Below are 22,714 nucleotides of genomic sequence, written 5' to 3' on the forward strand. Positions count from 1 at the left end.
ACACCATCATGATAGTTGACGTTTTTACTGTTTGTCCTTCACCTTATCAGACATGTTTACCCTGTTTTCATCAGTGTCCACTCAGACACTGATACTCCAGTCTACACTTTGTCTGTTCCCACTTTCTTACCCAAAATACATCCACTGCCACTTGTACCCTTCTACCTCCTCCCCCCGAAAGAAAAAATAACATTTTCCATGACTCTCAGGCACCAGTGTTTATGGCTATACAAGGTCATCAGTTTTCCTGCAGCGGACGAGCAGGTCCAGGTGCCAACACAAACGACTGATTCACTGCTGTGTGGGGAAGCAAAGCGAGGCACAGGCAGTACAGTCTGCTAGCACACACTGACAGGCTATCAATAAGAAGTTCCCTTCTAGTTCTACAGGTTAGATTTATGGCTACACACACCACAGGTATGTATGGGAGTGGAGATTGTAGTGTAGGTTTTAAAGGTAGCTTGTTTGTGTAGGTTGTTTCTCCTCGGGACAATAAAGTCATAGGCACTGACTTTGTGTGCAACCTCACTTTCGCTTCAACAATCTACCTTTATACTTTGTACTGAGTGCGCACATGTCTAACAAACACTATACAATGTTTGAAATTATGGTTAAAAAATAAAATCAATTTGACAAAGGAATGAGGATAAAGTATGTTTTCATTACAGCATTATCTTGCAAAAGCACCTGCTGTATTCAAATAGAAATCTTTTATATGAAAAAAAGAATGGATGGACTAAGTGCAAGACTCCTCTGTTCAAAAGGGGAAACCTCAAGACATTAACTTCTTCCTCTAACACCTTTAAATAAACGTGCGTAGTTTTGCAGACAAGTGTGTCAAACATGGTGGCTGCTCTTGTAATTAAGCTGACAGCCTGGAAAGACAACACTTTTCTATTAGGAATGTACATACTGTGTCCAGATGAACCAAACCTAGTATAGCATCCCTGCTGGCAACCCGGACACCTTTTAACTTTATGGGTCTGGACACAGGAAGACAATGATCTTTCTAAAGATCTAAAGGATCTTTAAAGCTGCTACTACCTGTACACGTGTTCATCTCAGTTTTACATGGGTTTCTACTCTGCACAGTGAGGAGGCAGGTTGTGGCAAGAAAAAAATAGTAACTGAAAACCAAAACCATCAAATACTGAGCAGAAGGCATCAGCTAGAACAGTGGAATGAATCTGGGATGACATGCATGAATGTAGTAAAGAATACACAGTAAAATACTGAAGATAACTAGGACACCTGATGAAAAGTCAGGTTGCGACTTTGATGTTTTGCAATAAACAGGAACTTGAAAGTGTGAAGCTCCTGTTCCTGCTCAGGCAGCCGCCCTGCAGAGTCACAGTTCCCCTTTCTGCACTGAGACGATATAAAGGACGAGTTACGCTGCCCTCTGGTGCCATTTCACCAACCACAGAGACAAAACTACAGGCTTGAAGGAGGCCGTAATTCGATTAGCGGTGAAACAGTCGATAGAGTTAAGCAGTCGATTGATAGTAAACAAATCAGCGACAGCTTTGATAATCAATCATTTATCGAGACAAAATGCCAACGATTCACTGGAACCAGCTGTGAGGATCTGCAGCCTTTCCTCAGTTTTACATAATTGGAAATTGTGCATCTTTGGGGGGTTTTGCTGCTTGACAGAAAAAACAAGCACTTGGAAGGCATCAACATAGGCTCTGGGATATTGCGATGCATATTTCTGCACTATTTTCTAACATTTTATTGAATCAGCAATCAGACAAATCAAAAATACATTTTTAAAAATATTATTTGCAACCCTAATTTTGAGTACCAAATGGTACACATATTTTGATGAAGCTAATGTAATGAATTCAATGAAACAAATTTGAACAGAAAGTTGTCAATTTTCTGCTATAAAAATAGTCAACAGGTGCAGACGTAGTTTCAGGAAGACAAAAAGACTAGTAGGACAAGAATGTGACACCCGAACTAGAAACACTCAGACTTGGGGTAAAAAAAAAATAAAAATACAAATAAAAAAATCAGCAGCTGATTTTAATTATCCTTTAATAAATCATAACAAAGGGCAAACAGATTTAGGGGATATGTTTGATGGAATAATTCAGCTCAGAACAATAGTCAGGCAGGTTTTTTGTTAACAATGTTGACATCAAAACATAAACCTGAGAGGTGCTCCACTGGCTCTGAATGGAAAGCCCTCTTGTGACTGTAAAGGGGGGAGTTTCTGGGGATAATGAGCATCTTGTGCTTCTACAGTTTCAGTGCTGAGATGAAGTAAGGCATATTTCCGGATGAGGAGCTAAAACAAACTGTCTGTGAGTGAAGATCAGTCTCCAGGTAACTGTGAGAGGAAATCTGCAGGATCTGTTTTTAATGACTCCACATTTTGGTGTTTTGGATCTCTAGCTTTGGCTGTGTCTTCAAAATACTGACTTGTGTGGATTCTGTTTGAGGGTGCAATTCAGTTTTAAGTTAGTATAAGTATAAGACAAGTATTTAAAAAAGAAGCAAACATCTTAAAAGGGGATGGATTTTGCATAGGAAAATATGCATTAATGTACAAAGTCCGTGAGCTACGCCACAAGGTTACAAATCCCAACCAAAACAGCTGCCACTCACTGGCTTTTTGATTTGGCTTTTAGGGTCATTCGTGTCTTTTCACCTGAGCAACATCCTTCTAGACATCTCCGCCTCAGCTGTATGTGTGAATTATTCGGTGCCGCTTCAAATGGTGCATCAGGATGAAGGTTTTCCCGCACAGTGAGCAGCTGTAGGGCCGCTCCCCGCTGTGTGTGCGCTGGTGGACCCTCAGACTGCTCTGCTGCGTGAACCTCTTCCCGCACTGTCCGCAGCCGTACGGCTTCTCGCCCGTGTGTGTCCGGTGGTGTATGCTGAGGTGGGACGAACACTGGAAGTTCTTTCCGCACACCGAGCACCAGAACGCCCGCTTTCTCTTGTGGCTTTGCTGGTGCAGCTTGAACTGGTGCAGACGGCCGAACGTCTTTCCGCAATGCGAGCAGACGTAGCCCCGCGCCATGCCGGAGAGAGGTTTGTGGGGTGGGGTGTGAGCGGGGAAGCTTCCTGGTGTGAAAGCGTGGTGCGAGGGAGGCCTATCTCCGGCTGCAGCCTCCGTCTCAGGGTGTTCATCTGGCTGTCTCGGATGTGCAACATGTGAGGGGTTTCTCTGCGTGTAAATTTGTTCTTTCTGCCTGTCTTGCTGCGACAGGCTACCCTGAGGTCTGGGTTGGAAGCCGGACGACTGTGGAACATCCTTCTGATAGTCACTGCTGTAGATCCCGTTACACTGCCTCTGAGAGGACAACTGCTGGACACTCGCCGGCTTGGTGGTGTTAGAAACCACGTGGGCATCAGAGGGGTCTGGGAATGTGTTGGAATACTCCTCTACCACGCTAGAAAAGTCAGGAAAGCCAGCATCAATGTCATTACCTTCAATTATAGATGACCAGAGCTGATTCTCTCTGTCATCGATGGAAAAATCAGCAGCAAGTTGAGTCTGCTTCCCAGCGCTGTGCTGGCATCCATCCTGACTGAAGCGTGATCGGTCCTCCTCCTTCTCCGTCTTGACAGTGAACTGAAGGCCACTGATGTCTCCCGCAAGCTGACCAGAGTTATACAAGTCACCGAACTCTGTAGTTTTTTGCCTTCCGACCTCTGAAAGGTTCAACTGACGGTTCTCTCCAAGCTGCCGGCTCTCTGGAGCGTTATCTGGATTAGGGTATTGTACAGCAGAACCTGCAAAGCGACACGAAAAAATCAGGAGGAGCCATGTAGATATATTCAACCCAAAAGTGTTCCATATTTTGGATTTCATCTTTTCATCAAGATCTAGTTCTCTTACTCACCAATCGGTCCAGCAGAATCGCCGATCCACAGCGTCTCATCTGGGCTCTCTTCTTTAATTGTGAACGAAAGAGTGGCATCTTCAATCTCTGGAAACTACACCAAGAGAGGTTGGATTTAACTGCAAATTTTGGTTGATTTCTTTTACAAACTGTGAACACAACATATATATGATATAATAGGTGCGCTTTGCAGCATTGCAAAACGTCACCATGTCACAAGATATTAAAACCTCGCGGGAGCAAGGCTGCCACAGTTTTCTGAGTCCGGCAACCGCAATTATTTTCTCAAGCTGCACCATGTTGGAATAACCTTTTGCCTGATGCCGTGGGATCAGTTATAGTTCTAAGATCACAGTAAGCTCACGCACACACAAACAGTTGCCTATTTATTAATCGTGGGGACACGCAGCAACATTAATATTCATTTTGAGTCATGTTTCCGGCCACCTGGCTACTGTAAGTCCAATATTCCCTCTACTTTTAGCTCTCAGTCACCTCAAACTCTTGCTGTGTTAAACATCTGGTTATTTTGGTACATGTGTTCAGCTGCAGCAATAAAACCAAAACAATGAGCCGAAAGACACTAAAATGCACCATAGAGCTGAGAGGAACTGCAGAGTGAGGTGATAATTCTGTGGGTTTGTCACTACAGGCGCCACCTGTATGACACAACATAGTACACAGTAAATAATTTGATCCAGTGTTAATGTAAAAAAAATATAGTTCGGAGCGGTTTTGTAATTCATTATAAGCACGTCCCACACCGGGGTCTATACCAGTCGGGTGAAATTAGATGATGATGCTGGGCTTCCTGCTTGGCGGCCCCAGGGCAAAATGTTGCTTCTGGGCCTCTCCCATTCTCTGAGCATTGTGTTGAAATATTATCACAAACCAATTTGACCTGGGGCCCCGGGTGGTCTGTGGTTCTGGGGCAGTTGCCTACTTCATCAAATTGGTGATCCAGCTTTGTTGCTGAGTAATATTGTTATTGCTATAAATCAGTTTTGTAGTTATGAAAACCACACAAACCTTTATGTCTCCTGTGGGATGCGGGCAGTTCCTCCCCAAATCTGTTCCTCGGTCCATATAGTTTTCTGTGCAGAAGAGGAAAAAATACATTTAAATAAGCTGGAGTACAGTTAAATTGAACATTATTTTAAAGGAGGAAATGCGTCCAGTGGCACGTTATGTACATTACCCTGTGTATGGATGCACAGCATTCCTACAGTGTCTTTAGCTCATTGTGAATGTTATTATACTTCTACATTAATATGCATGACACATTCATTTACTCAAGTCGTCAATTAAGAGCACAAACGAGGCAGATGAGCTTCTTACCAAACCCTCGCTGCAGCTGTGAGTTCTTGTTCTCCATTATCTGTAATTTCCTCTTCAGCATCTCGTTCTCGCTTTGTTTTCGGGATATTTCAAGATGCAAAAACGCACATTTGTCATCGACTAGTTTGGATATCTCTGCCACTGCTGCTTTAACCAAAACCTCCATTATTGAGGATAACTGGGTTTGAAAGGGAATGCACGTCGCCATGTTAATTCATGTAAAGTAATATGTGAGGGAAACTATAATAAAAAAAAGGTCCTTCCACGCAAGGATTGTTCTAAAAATTGCGAAAGGAACCGACGCACTGGAAAATTTTACATCTCCCTGTTTCTAGCTAGCTCAACCTTTTCTTCCGTGTGGCGGAGGGCTCTACCGTAAATACACCAGCACAAACGCAATGAAATTACAACCGACAAGGAAGAGACACGGGTCTGACTTAATATGTGCGTTATTTGTTCTTTTCAAACTCAATTGGGAATCCAAATCGGGAAAAAAACGGTTCTTTATGTTGGTATTCATTTTTTAATCCAACACAAAAACCCTGATAATCCTTTTCGTCAAGTCAAAAATATGAAATGAACCAGCCACGTACCGAATTTGATTTTGATATTTGAAGTGTCCAATGTGTGTAAACAGGAAGTTACGGACTTCTTCGTGTCTTGCACTTCATAAACCTGCAGCAAAGAGGGCCTCAGTTGGGCGACGGTGACACCTGATTTAATGTAGCCTAATGAATGTGAGCTTTAACACTAACATAAGTGGGGTTTCTTTTTCAATATTATATAATATATTTGGGGAAAAAATGTGTTGACACATGTGAAGACTTTTAACGTGACATTTCCAAAATACTTTGTTGGGGGAAAAAAACACTTGATGTTCAAGCTCATATTCATTATAGCCTATGTCAAATCAGCTTCATCGCCCAAGTGTGTTATTTGCTGCACAGTATCAAATGCAACACACAAATAAGTCAGTAATCCGTGGCCTGTTTTTTCATTTTCTATTTTTGACTTGAGCATGGGTCAGCTGTTAGCTGAGATGATGAGGCTTCAGCTAAGCACAACCACATTCTGGCATACTGTCATTCTAATACACTACATCTAGACATATGTTGTGGTTGTGGTTGCAGATTTGCATATTATAAAAGATTGGACTGGTGAAAGTCTGCACTCTCCACCTGACCTTCTACTTCCTTTCAAAACGGAAATTCACACTTGCAAGTAGGCCTACACTTTCATCTCTTTTTTTAAAAATAATTTGTTAAATTTCCATCCAGATATTTTCATTCAATCAGAGCTGACCATCGCCAGTCCACTTTTGAAAACAAATAGTTCAACACTGTAACCCCATCTGCAGACCAAGTACCCAACATTAACCTATAAAATACAAGCTTGATTAAAATAGTAACCTATAAACTGGTGAACCAGTTATCAGTTTAATGGTTTAAACAACTTGATTTTGAAGGCCGAGTCTGTGATTTGTGCCCCTTGAAATTTGATCTAAATAGGGGGGTCCTTCAAGGATCCATAATGGGTCCTCTTCTGTTTAGCGAAGATCAAATGTTGCACCTTTTTGAAAAATCTGTAAGCCCTGTAAGCCAAGGAGGCAAGGTGAGAGAAGTAACAGAAAAGGGAAGGAGGAGGAAGTGGTGCAGGAAAGATTTAACATTCAACATTATTTTATTTACACTGATGAATATTAAAATAACCAGACTCCACAATTTTATTAACTTAGTTTTGAATTTATTTGAAAATACAAAAAGCTAAACAAAGAAATAATACCGTTTCATTATGGTCATCATTTCAAACGTAATCTAACATTGCGTATAATGTGATAAACTATTACTGTAAAGGTGTAGTAAATGCAATACCCGTGAATCATGCTACAATTGGGCATCTTGGGTGTCAGACTGACACTTATTGAATTGAAGCAGACTGAAAACGCCTGAAAGGCAAGAACACTGCTGCGGCAGGGCGAGGGAATTAATTCCCATGTGAAAAATGTAGGCACTCATTTCACTGTACTCTAAAGGGGTTCGTGTCACCCCGTCAGCCCCAGGAAGTTGCACTTTCTGTGGGCTTAGCTGGAGTGTTCGTTTTGTCAAACTATTTTAATGACCTCTTCAAGTCCGGCCACCTGCTCCAAACAAATACAAACTGTACCGTTCATTCAGAACCATTCAGAGCTATTTACTCAACCAACTTGATGGCTTTTTATATTACAGTTTTCCATGTGCACTGCTTAACACTCGCCGTGTAATTTGTTCTATCTGATAGCCAGTGTCTTTAACAGGGGGCATATTTAAAAATAAAATACAAAATATCTCCCCCAAAATAAATATTAGTGAAAGGTAACAATGAAATCAAAGAAACGCTTCATATTCCTCGACTTTTCCAAATTCTTCAATGATTATGGGGACCCTGTGTTATTACTGAGGTATTTCATGTTTCTTTAGTCATACATAATGCACACATATCCTGCATTTAGTAGTAACTTATTGTAGTCCCTTCCCTTTCTCCAAGGAAAACATTACCATGTTGGCATTTGCCATTTTTGGTTAGGTCTTGCCTTTTGAAAGACCAAACCAAAACAATACTGCGACAATATATATACATGCAGCTTTAAAGGCAACAGTTATTTCAGGTATAGTGTGTATTTGTTGTTGTATAAAGGTTTCTTCGGTTCAACTTAAGAGGAAGACACAGCCGTCCATCCGTTTAAATCAATAGTAAACATATCACGGACATTCTTAACAATGGCTTCAAATCAACTTTAAAAACAAAAAAAATGTAGTCCCCTCACTGCATCCTCCTCAAAAGAAAAACTAGCCATTATTCCATATTTTAAGATCCAAAATACTGATTTGGATCCACATTACAAAAGTACTGTATTTTCTTAGAACAATATGATCAGCAGTGGTAGTATATCTAATCTAATCTTGATGAAACATTACATAAAAATCTGAATAGAGAAGAAACCTGTGCTATATCTTTAGCTGATGTGCTAAATCCATGAAGTTACAGCATGAATCCTGCTGTAATTTGTTCTAATTCCACTAAATACTATTTAGCCCAAAGGTATCTTGTAAAAAATAAATGACCTCAAACTAAAAGAAGTGCGTCTTGGATGAAAAAAAAGCACATGGCCTGAAAAAGGTTGAGTTACATTAACAGTCTATAGTTATGGCATACTGATGACTGGGACTGGTTTACATTTACTTGATCAGTGAAAACAGCAAGAACACAGCGAAAACCTGACATTTCAGTTAAGTGCCATGATCAGCATTTATGTACCGTTCTTCAAAACACAGACAAGTGTCATTAAAATAGTTTCAGTAAAGTGAAACTAGTGGTCAGTCATGGAGTAACAGCTTTGCCTGGAGACCAGAAAATAGGACAGCTTCAACTGCCACTTAAAATGCTCAATGTTATTTGGTTTCTGCTTGTAGTAATTAAGTCATTATTAAAGCCACTCCAAAGCCTAGATTTGGCCAGCTTCAAGACGGCAAAGAACTGTGCCCACGCCAACAATGCTCAACTAAAAAGTCTTCTATAAATGAGGAGATGGAGTAGGTCCAAAAAACATTTTGTGCAAAGAATTTGAAATGTGACAGACGCTAACAAGATTTCTTTTTTTTTTTTTTTACTTTTACTGCAAACAAAAAACTAATTTTGTTCTTCTTTTGGAAGTTTCGGGACATGTCAAGTATTTATTTAGATCTCACTGTGATTTGTCGCCCGTGAGAAATTTTGCTGTGCCATTTGTTGTGACTGAGGGTGCTGAAGCCTGGTGGGGAACCGTGTAGAGTATTTGTCCTCGTTGTGTACATTTTCATTTTTACTCTACATGCAGCTTACGGTGCACTTTCAGGGCGCTCATCTGATTAAACATCTTCCCACATACCTCACAGCTGAAGGATTGCTCTGTGATATCCTTGCACTGGTGCCTCTGATATGAACTGAAACTATCAAAGCTTTGCCCACAAGTTGCGCATATAAAGCAATTCTGCCTGGTGGCGTCCCTGCCACAGTTGTCCTCATGGTCGCCTGAGGCGGTCACGTTAAACTCAAACACACATCTCTCGTGAGTCCTGTCACTCATTGCGGTGTACTCACTCACAGCCACCTCTTGTGTAATGGGCTGATCTCGCAGCTCAGGTGCTAGAGTCACATCAGAGCTTCTTGACTGCATCCCCATCATTGAATACCCACCATTGTGCATCATTTCTTCCTTTGCTTTGTGGTCTAGAAAAGGCAGATCCTTTATTGGTGAAGTATATCCCTGCGGCTGATTGGCCGCTCCAGCAGCAGGACTGAGGTGATACTTGACATCACGCAAAAGTACACAGACATTTTGTTCAGTGGCGTCTCGACTCTTCTCTATCCTGGAAGTCCACAGCGGCTCTGGTGCTCCTGTGCCGTTTTCAGTCCCTGCCTCACTTAGCGTCTGAAAATCCTCCTCATTTGGCTCCATCTTTACCGTTACTGTCTGCTCACTGTACGCAGAGCCGGATAACTGTTCTTCCAAAGCTGCCAGTCCGGTTCTGGGTTCTGCCAGGTTCTTCAGCGCTTGATTATCAGGTATTGCAAACATCAGGTGATGTGCCTCCAGTACATCTGTGGTCTCACCTTTTCAGAAAAGAAAATGAAACAGTGTAATTAATCAAGAAAATAATGCACTGGTTAATTGATAATAAAAAAATAATTGTTGTATGCAGCCGTAGTCTTATCTGGGAAACACACTCTTGTCTCTTACCATTTCTGTGCGTCTTCATGTGGCCCTTGAGGCTACTCTTCTGATTGAAGCACCTCCCGCAGATATGGCAGCCGTACGGCTTCTCCCCGGTATGAATTCGTAAATGTCTTTCAAGGTGGCCGGCGCGCTCGAAGACCTTGCTACAGTACGAGCAGACGAAGCATTTCTTTGGTTTGATCACCTGGAAAGACCTGCTTCCTCTCTGTTGGTGCTGATGCAGCGTGGCTCTCATTCCATGCAAGCCTGCTTCACTTGATATCATACGTGTGTCCGAGGATCCGTAAGGTGTTTGGGAGACCGTGCTGTTTTTGAACTCCCCATACGGTTTACCTGCAAAGGAGAAGGTGCTGCAGGAAGCTTCGACTGGTGGCTGGAGAAACTGAGCCATCGGTGGGAAGGATGTCATGCTCTCCGCTGGGCTGCTGAGATACTCTGTACTGCCGATCTCTGTGTTGCTTTGTCCTTGTAATCTGGACATCCACTGCTGGCTGTCTCTCTCGAACGTTGCGAAGTTCTCACTGAGGTTCTCCACTCCTTCCACTGTCTGCTCGTTCGCTCCGTGAAACAGCGGCTGTGCAATATTCTCCTCTGCAGGCTCAGATTTCACGTGTACAGGTGTGAGAACGTCGTCGTTCTCACGTGGGCCGTCCTCGGCTTTCATCTGGCTCTCTTCCTCAGGAGTATCAGTACATGGATTCACCTCGGGAATCTGCTTCTGTTCGACCACCTGGATCTCAACTGGTCTGGGCTGAATACCTGTGTAAGCAGAAAGAAGTCATTATAAGCTAATCTTTACCGCCCACACTGAAGGAGTTAAAAGCATCAAACAACTCATGTGTAAAAAGTGTGTAGACCAAAAAATGTTTTTAATGCCATACAGGTCATTGAGTTTTTCCACAGTGTTTGAGTTCTTGCCTGCAATCAAGACCACTAAACCTGCAAAAAAAAATAATTTAATATTCATTCTGTATTTATCCATAATTCACTGTGTAAAGGAACAACAGGTGGTGTATTAAACTCCAGCAGGGGGCGTTTGTAAAATGTTCTGTTGAAAGCTCAATGGCATTCAGAAAAGGAGACTCTTCATTCTCTTCGCTTACGCACAACAGAGGAGACTAGCGAGCCGTGCTGAAGGAACAATTGTGACCCCAAACCAAAGCGGTTTGTTGCCACTTACAAATGCAACTGCCTTCCAGAAGCGTTGCCATAAAAAAAGCGAGGGCAGCAGAGAATGAACATGAATCAGTCATCAATTTTGCAATGTTAGTTTAGGATTAGGCTGCGTGTGTTACGTCCAAATTAATTTGAACAGATTAGTTGTTAGTTCTCATTCATATCCTAAACGGGCATAAAAGTAATAATTTTAATCAAATAAAACAAAAACTTGCGTGAAAAAGAACACAAATACCGTCATTTGCCGTACACCCTGCTGAATTGTCAGGAAGATATGAAAGTATGAAAAGATGAATACCGTCCAAGCCTAAAGGAACACACTTGCTTGGTACAGACCCCAGAAAAAAAATGATAATTTCCCCACTGAAATCGTGACTCCTGTCGTTCAGCCCACATTGCATGGCATGAACATGAACTGAAACGTGACCCCAGTGATTGATCCGCAATGGATCTCATACGGGGGCGGTTCGGAATCTCGCCCTGGGAAGCGAGGAGGGTAAAAAACAGGCCAGCGAGGCGAACACAGCTGACAGCGGGGGAATTTTAAGTCACCGTGCCCCATTTACTGTCGTCTCGCCTAAACAACATGGTTTTTCTCTGCCTGCTGGGACACCGAGGACTGTCACAGCCAGAGACTTCCAACTGTGAATTGAACAAAGACTCCAACAGACAGAGAGGGTAAAAATAACACACAAAGAAATACAGCGAGCTGCCACGTGTCAGGGAGATGTGAAGGACCTTCGAAACAAGAGGTACATTTATTGTTTCTCCACATACAGCTTTTCTATGGACAGTCACAAACTTTATTCAAGGTCCCAGGGACCCTGGGCATACAGGTTAGATCCCCCACAACCCTGTCACCCTCCCTTTTCCCACCACTCTTCCCTTGCGATGAGCTTCAGAGGACAATGTGCTTTGCTCAAGGGCAACGCTAAAGTTAGTTGCTGACAAAAGGAAGATCAGTATTTCTTCACACAATGAAGTGTTTTACTTACATCTCCTGTGAATCTTCATGTGCTCCTTAAGGCTGCATTTCTGGTTGAAGCGTCTCCCGCAGATCTCGCAGCGATACGGTTTCTCACCAGTATGAATCCTTTTGTGCCTCTCGAGGTGCCCGGCGCGCTCAAAATATTTACCGCAGTAGGGGCAGATGAAGCCCTTCTTAAACATCAACCTCTTCACCGTCCTCCTCCGCACGGTGTTGTACGAGTTACGATACTGACTGTAGCCCAGCAGCCCGCGGCTGAACGGGCTCTGCGGGAACCCGCCGGAGCTGCTGCAGGGCGCAGTCAGTCCGCTGTCCAGAGGAGACTCAGGGAGACATAACAAGGAGTTCTGCCCTAAATGTAAATAATCTGAGTTGTTGCCTCCCGACTGAGTTTGTGTTGTCTGTCTCCACTGCGCAGTGTCCGTTTCATACAAGGCCGGTTGGACGGGTTGTCCTCTGGCCTCCTCGCTTCCGTCTTCCACAGGTTCACGTTTCACCTGCACCTCGGGTATGGACAGGATGTTTTGGTTCTCATCAGCGTGCACCTTCTCAAGCAAGGTCCTCTCATCACCAGCGTCACTCTGTCCATCTGTGGAAAAGCAATGAGAAAGTTGTAGAACAGTGTATTAGCAGCGAGTTTGATAAAAGGTATTTCAATAACTAATAGATTAAAGTCATAATTAAATATGTGTATACAAATTGATCATTTACTTCATTCAGACACATTTGTAGTAGGAGAAAATAATAGTAATGACCACCCAGGATCCCAAAAATGAGGTGGGTTCTGTGAAGAAACACAACCTTTTGGGGATCCTCAAAAGTATCTCACACTTGACCTTCACACTGGTTTGGTTTTAAAACCAAGTCTACAAAACTGTTACATTTTCTCAAAAACAGGACACAACTGCTGAGCCATGTGAGAGTTTGACCAGAGTGGTCAGAGTGGTCCTCTCTTGTCTGATCGTAAAACAGGACACCACTTTTAGAAATATAAAAACCAACATTGCGCTGTCACAGTAGTGCCTGAAACCCTGATTGTATATAATTACCAATTCATCAGTAAATTAAACCTACAATAACAGATTTCTTGGCCACTGCTGCGGTCTAATACGTCGTTATGAGAGTACAGTACATTTACGCACCAGACAAAGTACAACAATGAGCTGAAGCTCCGTACAGCAGAGTGGAGCTGTAGATTCAGGTGATAATTCTATGTAAGTTCATCACTATGACTGACAGTTTTCTACAATGTTATGGTAAAATATCAGATCCCAGACGAGCCCCTATTTATGTTACGACCCGGCTCGTGGGGAAAAGGGAAGCAACATAAACCAGATTATTTTTGGTAAATTGCAAGATATTTATTGACAGGGTTCAAACCAAAGAAACGGAAAGAAACCATTTTAATGTGCAAGGGCGTGTTTTAGTTTGTTGGGTAAACTATCCATACACAAGAGGGAAGAGGGGACCAAAGCCATCCCTGAGGCCTGAGTCATCTAATTCCTAGCTATGTCCCTGTCACACAGACGCTCGGCAGTGCCACAGGAAAGGATTAAGCGTGGAACAGGCAGGTAGGCACTAGACAGCATGAAATAATCACTTTAAAAAAGGACTTGTCTTTATAAGCTAGGAAGTTCAATTCAAATTTATAAGAATTTAAATTGCTAATGCAAAAACACAACGATTGACCAATCAAGCAGTAGTTGTCAACATTACCTATTTGTACTGCTGATATATCCCTCATTTCTCTTTTAGTTTAAAACAAATTATTGCTGCTCATCCTTTTCAATACATAATAACAACGAATCTTTAGAGTTGTCACATACATGCAGCTGACGGCCACACATGTTTTGCTGCTGGCATTCAACCACCTTTGTAGCAGTGTTCATATAGGTGATAATGTTACTCCAGTGTCTGGCTCCACAAGGCCCCTGCAGACAGACAGAGCCTTGCAGATATGCTGAGGTGATAAGGTTGGTGAAGAAGCACCAATCCCCAAAGCCCAAACACCAAGGTCAGCTGGGCGTCACAACAACAAGAGATTTGAGCACTTCCATCCCAGCCCTGTCCTCATGTGTCCTACATCAGTGTGATATTAGGTAGATATAATGTGTGATTTAATAGTGTTAGCTCAGTCAGATGTGTGCAAGGTTTATAAAGTGTACTTAGGTCCGTCTGTGTCAGGTCCATCTCACCATCTCTCTTGTCGGGTCGCAGGGTCGCTCTCTGCTGCGCTGATCTCAGCTCGCTGTGCAGAACCTCGATGTTGCTCTTCAGCTTCTTGATGTCATTTTCCCGCTGACACATTTCCAGCCGCAGCACCACCATGCCATCTTCCACAACTTTGGCGATTTCTGCCACGGCTGCTTTGGACAAGGCGTCGATTACGGAGGCAATCTGAGCCCGCAGAGCAACGCTGTTCAACATTGTTAAAACCACAAACAAGTGACAGCGAAGCCTGAACTTTACAGAGAGAAAAGTGGCTCAGCTGTCCGGCGCGAGGCTGGAACTCAGTCGCTCTGGCTAACGGCAAAACGTCATTGCTGAAGCCGCCAAATGTCCACAAACTGCAGCTATTTGGTTAGCTTGGTGTTGGTTTTATTGTGTACCGCTTTCAGCTAACAGCAGCTAATTGGTACAAGGAATAAACACAGGTTCTCGTTCTACGGAAGTGATGTCACAAATGCCGTAAACACAAGAGGAAAGGCGCAACACATATTGCCGAGGCACTTCCGAGGTTACCGCACTTTTTTTTTTTCTTTTTTTATTTAACCACAAACAAATCGATAGTAACAATGTACAGGCATTGCACCAATTTAAAACATACCGGAAATAATCCAAGCAGCGGTAACATATAATACAAATAAATGAAAAAGTTCAAACACTAAATAAAGTTAAAAAGCATAAGAATATTTGTATTTATTTATTTATATTTGTTATTAAGTCCTTCGGATGAGGGACGAAACGTCTTCCAATATCTTCAACCAAGTCCAGTTGCCCTTGACTTTAACCTTCGTTGGATAAGAATATTTGTAGGAAAAAAGTGGCATGAGACATTATAGTAAAATGTTAAAGTTTTTGTTATACACTTTTTAAAGATTTAAAGTAAATCCCTGGAGATTTTGTTCTCAACAGCTTTAGCAAATGCCAACAATAACCTGTCAAGTTGAACTTTTAAGCCAACAGAAATCGTATAAGCATTGTAACACCATTCAATTTTAATGTTTACTTGGAAATGCCACTCTTTGCCACCTTTAACCAACATTATTTTGAACTGGATGTAATTTGACAACCATTAACTTGCCTTATTTTATCCTTTAAGTCCCCCCAACAAAAAACTTTAATTCATACAAACACATCCATTAACTCATAATTTAGTTCACTATCAAAACAAACAAAAAAGTAAAACATTATAAACAAATAAATACATACCTTCATGTTATATAAGTTAATCAAGTTTTACAAAAAAAAAGGCATCTAATGAATATACTAAAACTCATACATTTATACTTACATTTATCAAGTATATTAAGTATATACTGTATGCATAAATCCTGCAGGCGCAAAATAAAATAAAATTTGGAACCTTTAACAGAAAAACGGAAAGAAAAATAGGGGATCATTAACATACTTTAATGCCAAGAGACAACAAATCTCTACTGACTTAAATTACGTGCAAATGTGAAACACATTAAATTATTGCATAGGTACAAACCCACACCCCCTTTACTATGACACACTTAAGTCATCACTGGTGCACCCAACTGCTGAGGCCGCATAATAAGTTTCAATCAACATCACTTGTGTGTAATCAAGTTAGGTCAAATACTCAGTGTGTATCTGGAAGGTCCAACATCATGAATGCAAGGGAAACCATTACAAAAGTACCAGTCAGGGAGTGGATGCCAGAAACTTTCCAAGGCACTGAAACACCTCTGAGTACAGTAAGATCATGATAAAACTGCACAAACTCCCTCTCCTGATACCGGTACCTGAAGTCAGGATATCTGCAGATCTGACAGTTGTGCTCTCTTTTTCTTAAAATTGCTTGGAACTATTTGAAATCATTATTATGTAAGGTAACAGGAGCCCAGAAAAATGCTATAGTATTTGTTAGGGTTGGGTGATAGGACAATATATACTGTAAGTAGAGATTTTGCCATACAATTTATACTGTTGTTGCTATCTTTTTAATACCTGTGTGTGTGTGTATTAGGCCAGTGATGTCCAACACTTTTTCCATGAGCCCTTAATATGAAACCATATTTACTTGTGTCATACTGTCACAGTTTAAATGTGTGTGATTTTGTGAGCCATTTTTCCATTGTAGATTGTTTAATTTCATTTAACTTACTAAAGATGTTAAACTAGTCCAAATAGTCCTAAAACATTGTGTTACAGAATTTCGTTTTTTGTCATTTCAAAGTAATCATCTTGCCCCTTGTAGAGGTTCTGACCCCCAGGTTTGGAACTACTGTATTAGATCGTTGTGGTTAATCTTGCAAATCAATGAGCTGGACTGTTTTAGATAAATAAGATAACCCTAACCCAAGATTAATACGTGTTAATAAGTGCAATTTTTCTTAATAAGTGTCACAGAGTATCTGAGGGTTACCTCCCCTGCAGGTGAATCTCTTGATGTATTTTGAGGTTACCCAGCACCGTGAAGCTTTTACCACACTGCCCACAGCTGTACGGCTTCAGGCCACTGTGGAACCGCTCGTGTCTCAAGCAATTGTCCTGCCTCGAAAACATCTTGCCGCAGATTTTGCAACTAAATGGCCTTTCACCCGTGTGCACACTTTGGTGCGTCTTCAGCCGGGTCTTCTGGGTGAAAGACTTCCCGCACTCGAGGCACCTGAAAGGCTTAAAGGGTTGGTGGGTGGCCTTGTGCTCTTCCAGCTGGGAGAGGCGGGGGAAACCCTTGTTGCAGACCGAGCAGATGAACAGTCTTTGATTTGTTCTCCAAACGGTCATTAGCCTTTTTGCTCTCGGGTTGTTCCTGCTGAGGATGTGACCTTCTGTGTTCGGTCCTAACGTATCTGCCGTGGACCTCTGCGCATGCAGCGAGGCTAGCGACGACCCAGCCTGTTGCGGAGCAGACTGCAAGCACTGGTTCTGATTGACTGCAGGGTGCGAAGCATGTGTGAACAGTTCATTAGGAGCATACTCTGAAGTGGTACTTGCCATGCACATAGGTCGAATCTCTACCTCTACTTTTATCGGCAAACTTAAGGAATCGTCTGCAGTTTCAGTTGAAGAGTTATAGGAACTTTCTGTATTTCTATGAGCAGCATATTGCTCAGGATGAGGGGTGAAAATCTGTGTGTGCTGCTGCAGTGCAACAGAGCCTTTCTCAAACATGCTACAAGCAGGAGGAGGCCAGATTGGGTCGTCTCGCTCTACCGCCTCAAAGCAAATGTCAAATGTTCCGGTGCTGTCTGTTGTTTCCTGGGTGGCAAGTTCATCCGCCGGTTCGTGTTTCACCGCTGGCCTCATGTCACAGTTCTCCTCTGTTCCATGTTGTGGTTCGCAGAGTGAATCAGCAGCCTTTGGTTTCAGATACACTGCACATGTTTCCGGATCTTCTTCTTTGTCTGCAATTGACAGATAGGAAATTTGCAGGTGCGCGTGAATTTGACTCCACAAATGCAAATGCCAGACAACAAAGCACAGACACAGTAGATGCGTTTCTACCCAGCTGTTTGTGTGAATTTTCAATTTGCACTTTAAAAAAGCCGGATGGAAACACTGAACATTCAGAATAAAACCACTCAAAATATTGCTAACAAGTATTAACACTCAGCTGAGGTGCAAAAGTTGGTGTATCAATAACAGCAGAACGCTTTAAACAGAATTAGCGAATAAATCTTGATGTCTCAACTCAGTCTTCAGGTTCACTCAAAACAGTGGCAGACAAAAACATCAGATTGATGTGGAGCGATGAGGCGACTGTATCGTGAAATTAATACATGAAATACATGAAACAAACAAAGATAAATGCCATTTTCCCCATCTAGTTTTCCACTTTTTCAGATTTGACTGGCAGTCTTTTTATAATGTCATCTCGTTGCAGCTTCTTCTTCTGTAATACTACAATACATTTAAATGGAAACCTGGCTAGTTTTGTTAACTGTAACGATACAACCCAGGACTATTTACTTACCCTGTTCACTGGAAAGTGTCCATGCTTTGAAGAGCATGACAATACTCAACACTAAAGATCACTTCCTCATGAACTAGGTATTTGATCACTGCATCAACTAACTAAAAGAAACTTTATACTTTCAGAATCGCTTGTGAGTTTAATCTCCATCTCTTATTACCTTAAAATACACTACACTTTTAAACCTGAAATAATAAATCAACTAGTCTAACAACTTAAAATGAATGTTGAGAATTCCCCAAACATTCCCTAATTCCAGGATTTGCATGTCTTTCTGTTTTGACTGTTGCTCGGGCAAAACAAGCCATTTCAATATCTCATTCTGGACTTTTCACCCTTTCCTGACCTTTTAGTAACTAATCGATTAATCAGTCAGTAGGGGAAATAATTGGCAGATTAATTAAAAATCAAACTATTGCTTTTCAGCTGAGTTGATTGAATGCTTTTCTTTGTCTGAAAAGATTGACATTGTATTAATCAAATAGATGCAGCCCTAATAATATATGTTAGTCGTCTTACACATGTCTATTTACTGTTTCCACATTGTTATCCAAAATAGGTGTGCGGCAATTTAAAAGGAGTTCAGGGATTCATCTTTAAGCCGAATTAATAGGAGACCATAAAAATTACTCAGGGTCTTCTGTTGATGTTCTACCGAGCAAGGAAGGTTGTGTGTAAGGAAGCAAATTCTGAATGTCAGACTTGTTGAATGAAGTTTGGTGTGACGCTTCTCTACAGACCCAGATGTGGGAGCTATAGCAGTTCCTTCTCACCTTTTCGGGGGACCTGATTCGCGGCTGCTGTTCGCTCCTGTTTGTCCTCTGTAGCTCGGGTCGTGGCTGCTTCTTGAGCTTTGCAGAGTTCAACCTCCATCAGCTTCAAACTTCTTTTGAGTTCCTGAATCTCGCTGTCCCTCCGACACATCTCCAGGTGCAGAACCACAGTCCCGTCCTCCACCAGCTTCGTTATTTCGGCTACCGCAGCTTTCGCTAACACATCCATGATGGCTGCGGCCTGCGCACCAAATGAGGAGGGGAAAGACATCCTGCCGATTGTAAACACAAACCCGGTAGAAGCAAATGTCAAGCTTTATTAAACAGCTGGGGCTTCTGCAGTGAGGCGAAACATCTTCCCACCACTTTTATTTTGGTTTACTTCCGGGAAAACTAGAGGGCGGATTTGACGTAGAGGGCAAATGAGGTAACTCTTCTAATAAACGTGAATGACCAAATCTTCCTTCGTTATATGAAGGCCTACTTTTGTTTTGTATGAGATAAATAAGAGTCAATAAAAAAATCTCTATATTTGTCTCCCATTTAAGTTGTTATAAAGAAAATAGCTACTGATCTTTAAATAATACATAGATATTAACATATAAAATGTTTATGTCTATGTGAAAAGTCGTCCTCTTTGTACAAAAAACAAAAAAGAAAGTTCATCTGTTATGGGAATGTACCCATTTCTGTATCCACAGAAAATTAATTTTTGCATAAAATTATTTTCAAGACAAATTAGTGATTTGGGGCATGGGGAAAACAGCAATATCTCAAACATTGTAACCCTGCTTTTAACCTTTTGGAAAGCACCATGTTCACACAAGCAAGTAAACGACAAACCACTTAATACTACCCATCCCTGACTGTGGTATAGACCTACCTCAGTGTAAGTCAAGTGTCTGACAATGTAAGTTTGATTTCAGCAATAATATATATAAAATCATTATGCCTTATAATTAGCAAAATAATATGGCAATGAACATCTTGGTTCTGTCACTCTTGGTATCCAATATAGTTTAATAGATAAACATGAAGAACAAATTTGAGTTTGACAATGTAATAATAATAATCATAATAATACACCACATTGGAAACATCTTTTTATTCACAACATCAACAAAAAAACGTGACTTTTGCAGACATTATATTTATCATGATACATTCCATTCATCATCCCTGCTCTTTAAAATCTACCATTTAACTAGGCTACATGCTTGCCAACTGTTTATTATACATACTGCAGACAAACATATACTTTATATAATTACAAAGTATTGTAAAATTAGACTAGTGCAAACAGGAGTGAGCTGGATTTAAGGCTTTTCCATTTTGGGGGATCAAAATTGATTTATCAAATGGTGGGATGTTTTGTTTTACAGACCCAAAATAATGAAGATAAAGAAGTTCTGGCTTGAAATAGAAAACACCAGTTCATTCAGATTGATTGTCAAACATTTCTTCTTCAACATGTTTCAGCAGCACTATACCTTTAATCTCACCTGTGTCTTTGCTTTCAGTTTCAGTTTTGTTTAACTTAAAGAGCAGATAGCACAATTGCAGCTATTCATTTATTAGCTACCTGACGTGGCGTCCTGGTGACCTAGGGGTTTAACACTGACCCAGTCGTTGCATCGTCTACGGTTTGAGTTTGGCCGAGGATCACGTCCCTCACTTCCTGTCAGCTTCCAATGTCTCTCTGTCCCTCCAAATAATACCTTCAAAAACCCATTTCGTTTCCTGGCTGCACATTAAGTTTGTGCATGGCTGAAAAAAAACACCTAACACATCTTTAGTAGCATTGCGATGACAATACTGTGGTTGTAATTTAAACTGAAAGAAAATCCTCAGTCAGTACAGGAAAAATACAGCCATTGATGCTACACCTAGAAAAATAGTTTGTACAGTCAAATCAGTTTAAATCAATATACAAACAAAACAAACCTTCACTCTACTTCACTTCCCCAATCTCTCTGCCTCTCCTTCTCGCACTCTTTCTCTTTTTCTCGCCTCATGGTTGCTTTGGCAACGGCCTCATCAAAACACATGCTGAGGGGACTGTTTCTGTTTGTGGCACTTTCATCCCCATCCCTCCTCTTGTCCCTTTCTTTCTCCCCTCCCCTGAGTGTTGGCTTCTCCCTTTTCCCACTGGCCTCGTCCTCGCCGTCCTCGTCTTTATCCCCGTGTTCTTTGTCCTGCTCTGTCGGGGCCTTCAGCGTGTTTTCCCTCCCTCTGTCGGCGTCTCTTCTGTCTTTCTGCTGCTGCTGATTTCGGAGGCTCAATGCGGTGAATCTGCAGTGCTGCGGCTTCGGAGGCACGACCGGCACTGCTTTTACTTGGTAAACCTTCGGATGTTTGGAGATGACCAGCTTCCTTCCTACCCCTCCTTGGCTGCTGTCACTTTCCTCACACTTTCTGTCCTCTGTCAATTCCTTCATATCAGACCTGACCTCTTTCAGTTGTTTATTTATTTCAGTTGTTCTTCGCTGCTCATCAGCTCTCTCTTTGTCACTGTTCTCTTTTTCTTTTGAAACCACCTCTCCACTGTCGTGTCGCTGTGCTTCGTTGCAGATGCCGTGTTTCCCTTGAATTGCTTCATCTAGTTCACTTGTATTTGGTAAGTTTGTCTCTTTCTCATCAAACTCTTGCTGCATCTCCGGATCTGCGTGCATATCTTCAGTTGTCTCCATTGATTCCTCCACTACTTCTACTCCAACCTCTGCCTTGTTTGTCCCTCCTTCTTCAACTTCCACCATTTTCTCTCCTGAAACATTTTCTATCTGATCTTCCTCCTCTCCATTGACTTCTTTGAGCGTATCTCCCTCCCCAGCAACACTTTCTCTTGCGCCCTTCTTCTGAACACGCTTACTTTCCTCATCCTCTATCACCTCACATATAACATCCTCAAGTTCATTCCAGACTTCGCTGCTTGTCCCACAAAATGCACTATCCTGCTCTTCGCCACCTTCCTGCATCTTTTCTGCATGTTCTTGGTCAGCTGACACTTCATTGGCCTCCTCTGTGGTTTCTTCCCCCATGTCAGCATCACTTTCTTTCATTTCCAGAACCATTTCTGTGTCCTCTGTCTCTTTGCATTCATCCTCTCCCTCATCATTGTCTCTTTCTTTCCACGTGCCACAAGAAACCCCATCACAAGGTGGATAATCACCGTCAGGATTATCAACCGCTTCCTTCTCCTCCTCGACCGTAATGTCAGCCATTGCGCTTGATTCATCGTTGCCCGTCAGCGGATGCTCAGCAAAGCAGTGCGTTGATGCTTCTGAGGTGGGAGGTTGTTCTTTGTCACTTGGAGTATCTTCCATGACACTGCAGTCTTCGTCTGTTGCTTTGCTGCAGATGGATGACAGAAACATTTAAGATCTCTAAGTGGACTTGGAAAGAGGTATCTTGCTTCAGACAACTGGTTGTAAACTTAGGTTAAGTGTGTTGTTCGATGTGATTTTGGAAAACACAATCCATTTTACGGTGAGCTAAACATATGGGGCAACAAGATGAGATCAACTTTTTGTATATTCTTTACTGGCTTCTTTATTTATGCCCCTATTTGTAGTTGTTATATGATTATATGATCATTGAAATGATTTAATGTCTTAATTTTTTATTTGTAAAAAGGGGACATATAGTGGCTCTAAAGTGAGA

The 22,714-nt window shown here is 41.8% G+C and overlaps 4 protein-coding genes across 4 annotated transcripts in view; all 4 read right to left on the reverse strand.

Moving 5' to 3' along the window:
• Window positions 1–2,026: 2,026 nt before the first annotated feature.
• LOC123972371 (zinc finger protein 619-like) lies at window positions 2,027–5,764 on the reverse strand. The gene is made up of 4 exons (XM_046051847.1): window positions 5,199–5,764; window positions 4,890–4,954; window positions 3,861–3,954; window positions 2,027–3,750 (listed from the first exon to the last, which is right to left on the reverse strand). Exons 1-4 carry the CDS (start codon window positions 5,404–5,406, stop codon window positions 2,690–2,692), a joined length of 1,428 nt encoding a protein of 475 aa, XP_045907803.1. The 5' UTR covers window positions 5,407–5,764; the 3' UTR covers window positions 2,027–2,689.
• Window positions 5,765–6,924: 1,160 nt separating this feature from the next.
• LOC123972370 (zinc finger protein 135-like) lies at window positions 6,925–14,777 on the reverse strand. The gene is made up of 4 exons (XM_046051846.1): window positions 14,311–14,777; window positions 12,123–12,704; window positions 9,955–10,710; window positions 6,925–9,827 (listed from the first exon to the last, which is right to left on the reverse strand). The coding sequence occupies exons 1-4, from the start codon at window positions 14,540–14,542 to the stop codon at window positions 9,037–9,039; spliced, it is 2,361 nt and encodes a 786-aa protein (XP_045907802.1). The 5' UTR covers window positions 14,543–14,777; the 3' UTR covers window positions 6,925–9,036.
• Window positions 14,778–15,079: 302 nt separating this feature from the next.
• On the reverse strand, window positions 15,080–19,425 carry LOC123972372 (zinc finger protein 135-like). The gene is made up of 2 exons (XM_046051848.1): window positions 19,055–19,425; window positions 15,080–17,712 (listed from the first exon to the last, which is right to left on the reverse strand). Exons 1-2 carry the CDS (start codon window positions 19,323–19,325, stop codon window positions 16,727–16,729), a joined length of 1,257 nt encoding a protein of 418 aa, XP_045907804.1. The 5' UTR covers window positions 19,326–19,425; the 3' UTR covers window positions 15,080–16,726.
• Window positions 19,426–20,144: 719 nt separating this feature from the next.
• The window catches only part of LOC123972432, a 22,176-nt gene continuing 19,606 nt past the window's right edge, over window positions 20,145–22,714 (reverse strand). Inside the window, 2 exon segments of the mRNA XM_046051937.1 lie at window positions 20,145–21,052; window positions 21,055–22,405. Coding sequence (XP_045907893.1) covers window positions 21,011–21,052; window positions 21,055–22,405 — 1,393 coding nt within the window. The 3' untranslated portion in view covers window positions 20,145–21,010.

Source organism: Micropterus dolomieu, linkage group LG06 (assembly GCF_021292245.1).
Source record: "Micropterus dolomieu isolate WLL.071019.BEF.003 ecotype Adirondacks linkage group LG06, ASM2129224v1, whole genome shotgun sequence".
Lineage (NCBI taxonomy): Eukaryota > Metazoa > Chordata > Actinopteri > Centrarchiformes > Centrarchidae > Micropterus > Micropterus dolomieu.

Coding starts and splice junctions, on each gene's coding strand:
- LOC123972371 (XM_046051847.1), bottom strand. CDS start 5,406: ATGGCGACGTGCATTCCCTTTCAAACCCAGTTATCCTCAATAATGGAG. Junction 3,955..4,889: donor ATCCCACAGGAGACATAAAG/GTTTGTGTGGTT, acceptor CTCTTGGTGTAG/TTTCCAGAGATTGAAGATGC. Junction 3,751..3,860: donor CGATTCTGCTGGACCGATTG/GTGAGTAAGAGA, acceptor GTCGCTTTGCAG/GTTCTGCTGTACAATACCCT.
- LOC123972370 (XM_046051846.1), bottom strand. CDS start 14,542: ATGTTGAACAGCGTTGCTCTGCGGGCTCAGATTGCCTCCGTAATCGAC. Junction 10,711..12,122: donor CATGAAGATTCACAGGAGAT/GTAAGTAAAACA, acceptor CTGCTTACACAG/GTATTCAGCCCAGACCAGTT. Junction 9,828..9,954: donor CATGAAGACGCACAGAAATG/GTAAGAGACAAG, acceptor TTTTCTGAAAAG/GTGAGACCACAGATGTACTG.
- LOC123972372 (XM_046051848.1), bottom strand. CDS start 19,325: ATGTCTTTCCCCTCCTCATTTGGTGCGCAGGCCGCAGCCATCATGGAT. Junction 17,713..19,054: donor GAATCAGGTCCCCCGAAAAG/GTGAGAAGGAAC, acceptor TGTCAATTGCAG/ACAAAGAAGAAGATCCGGAA.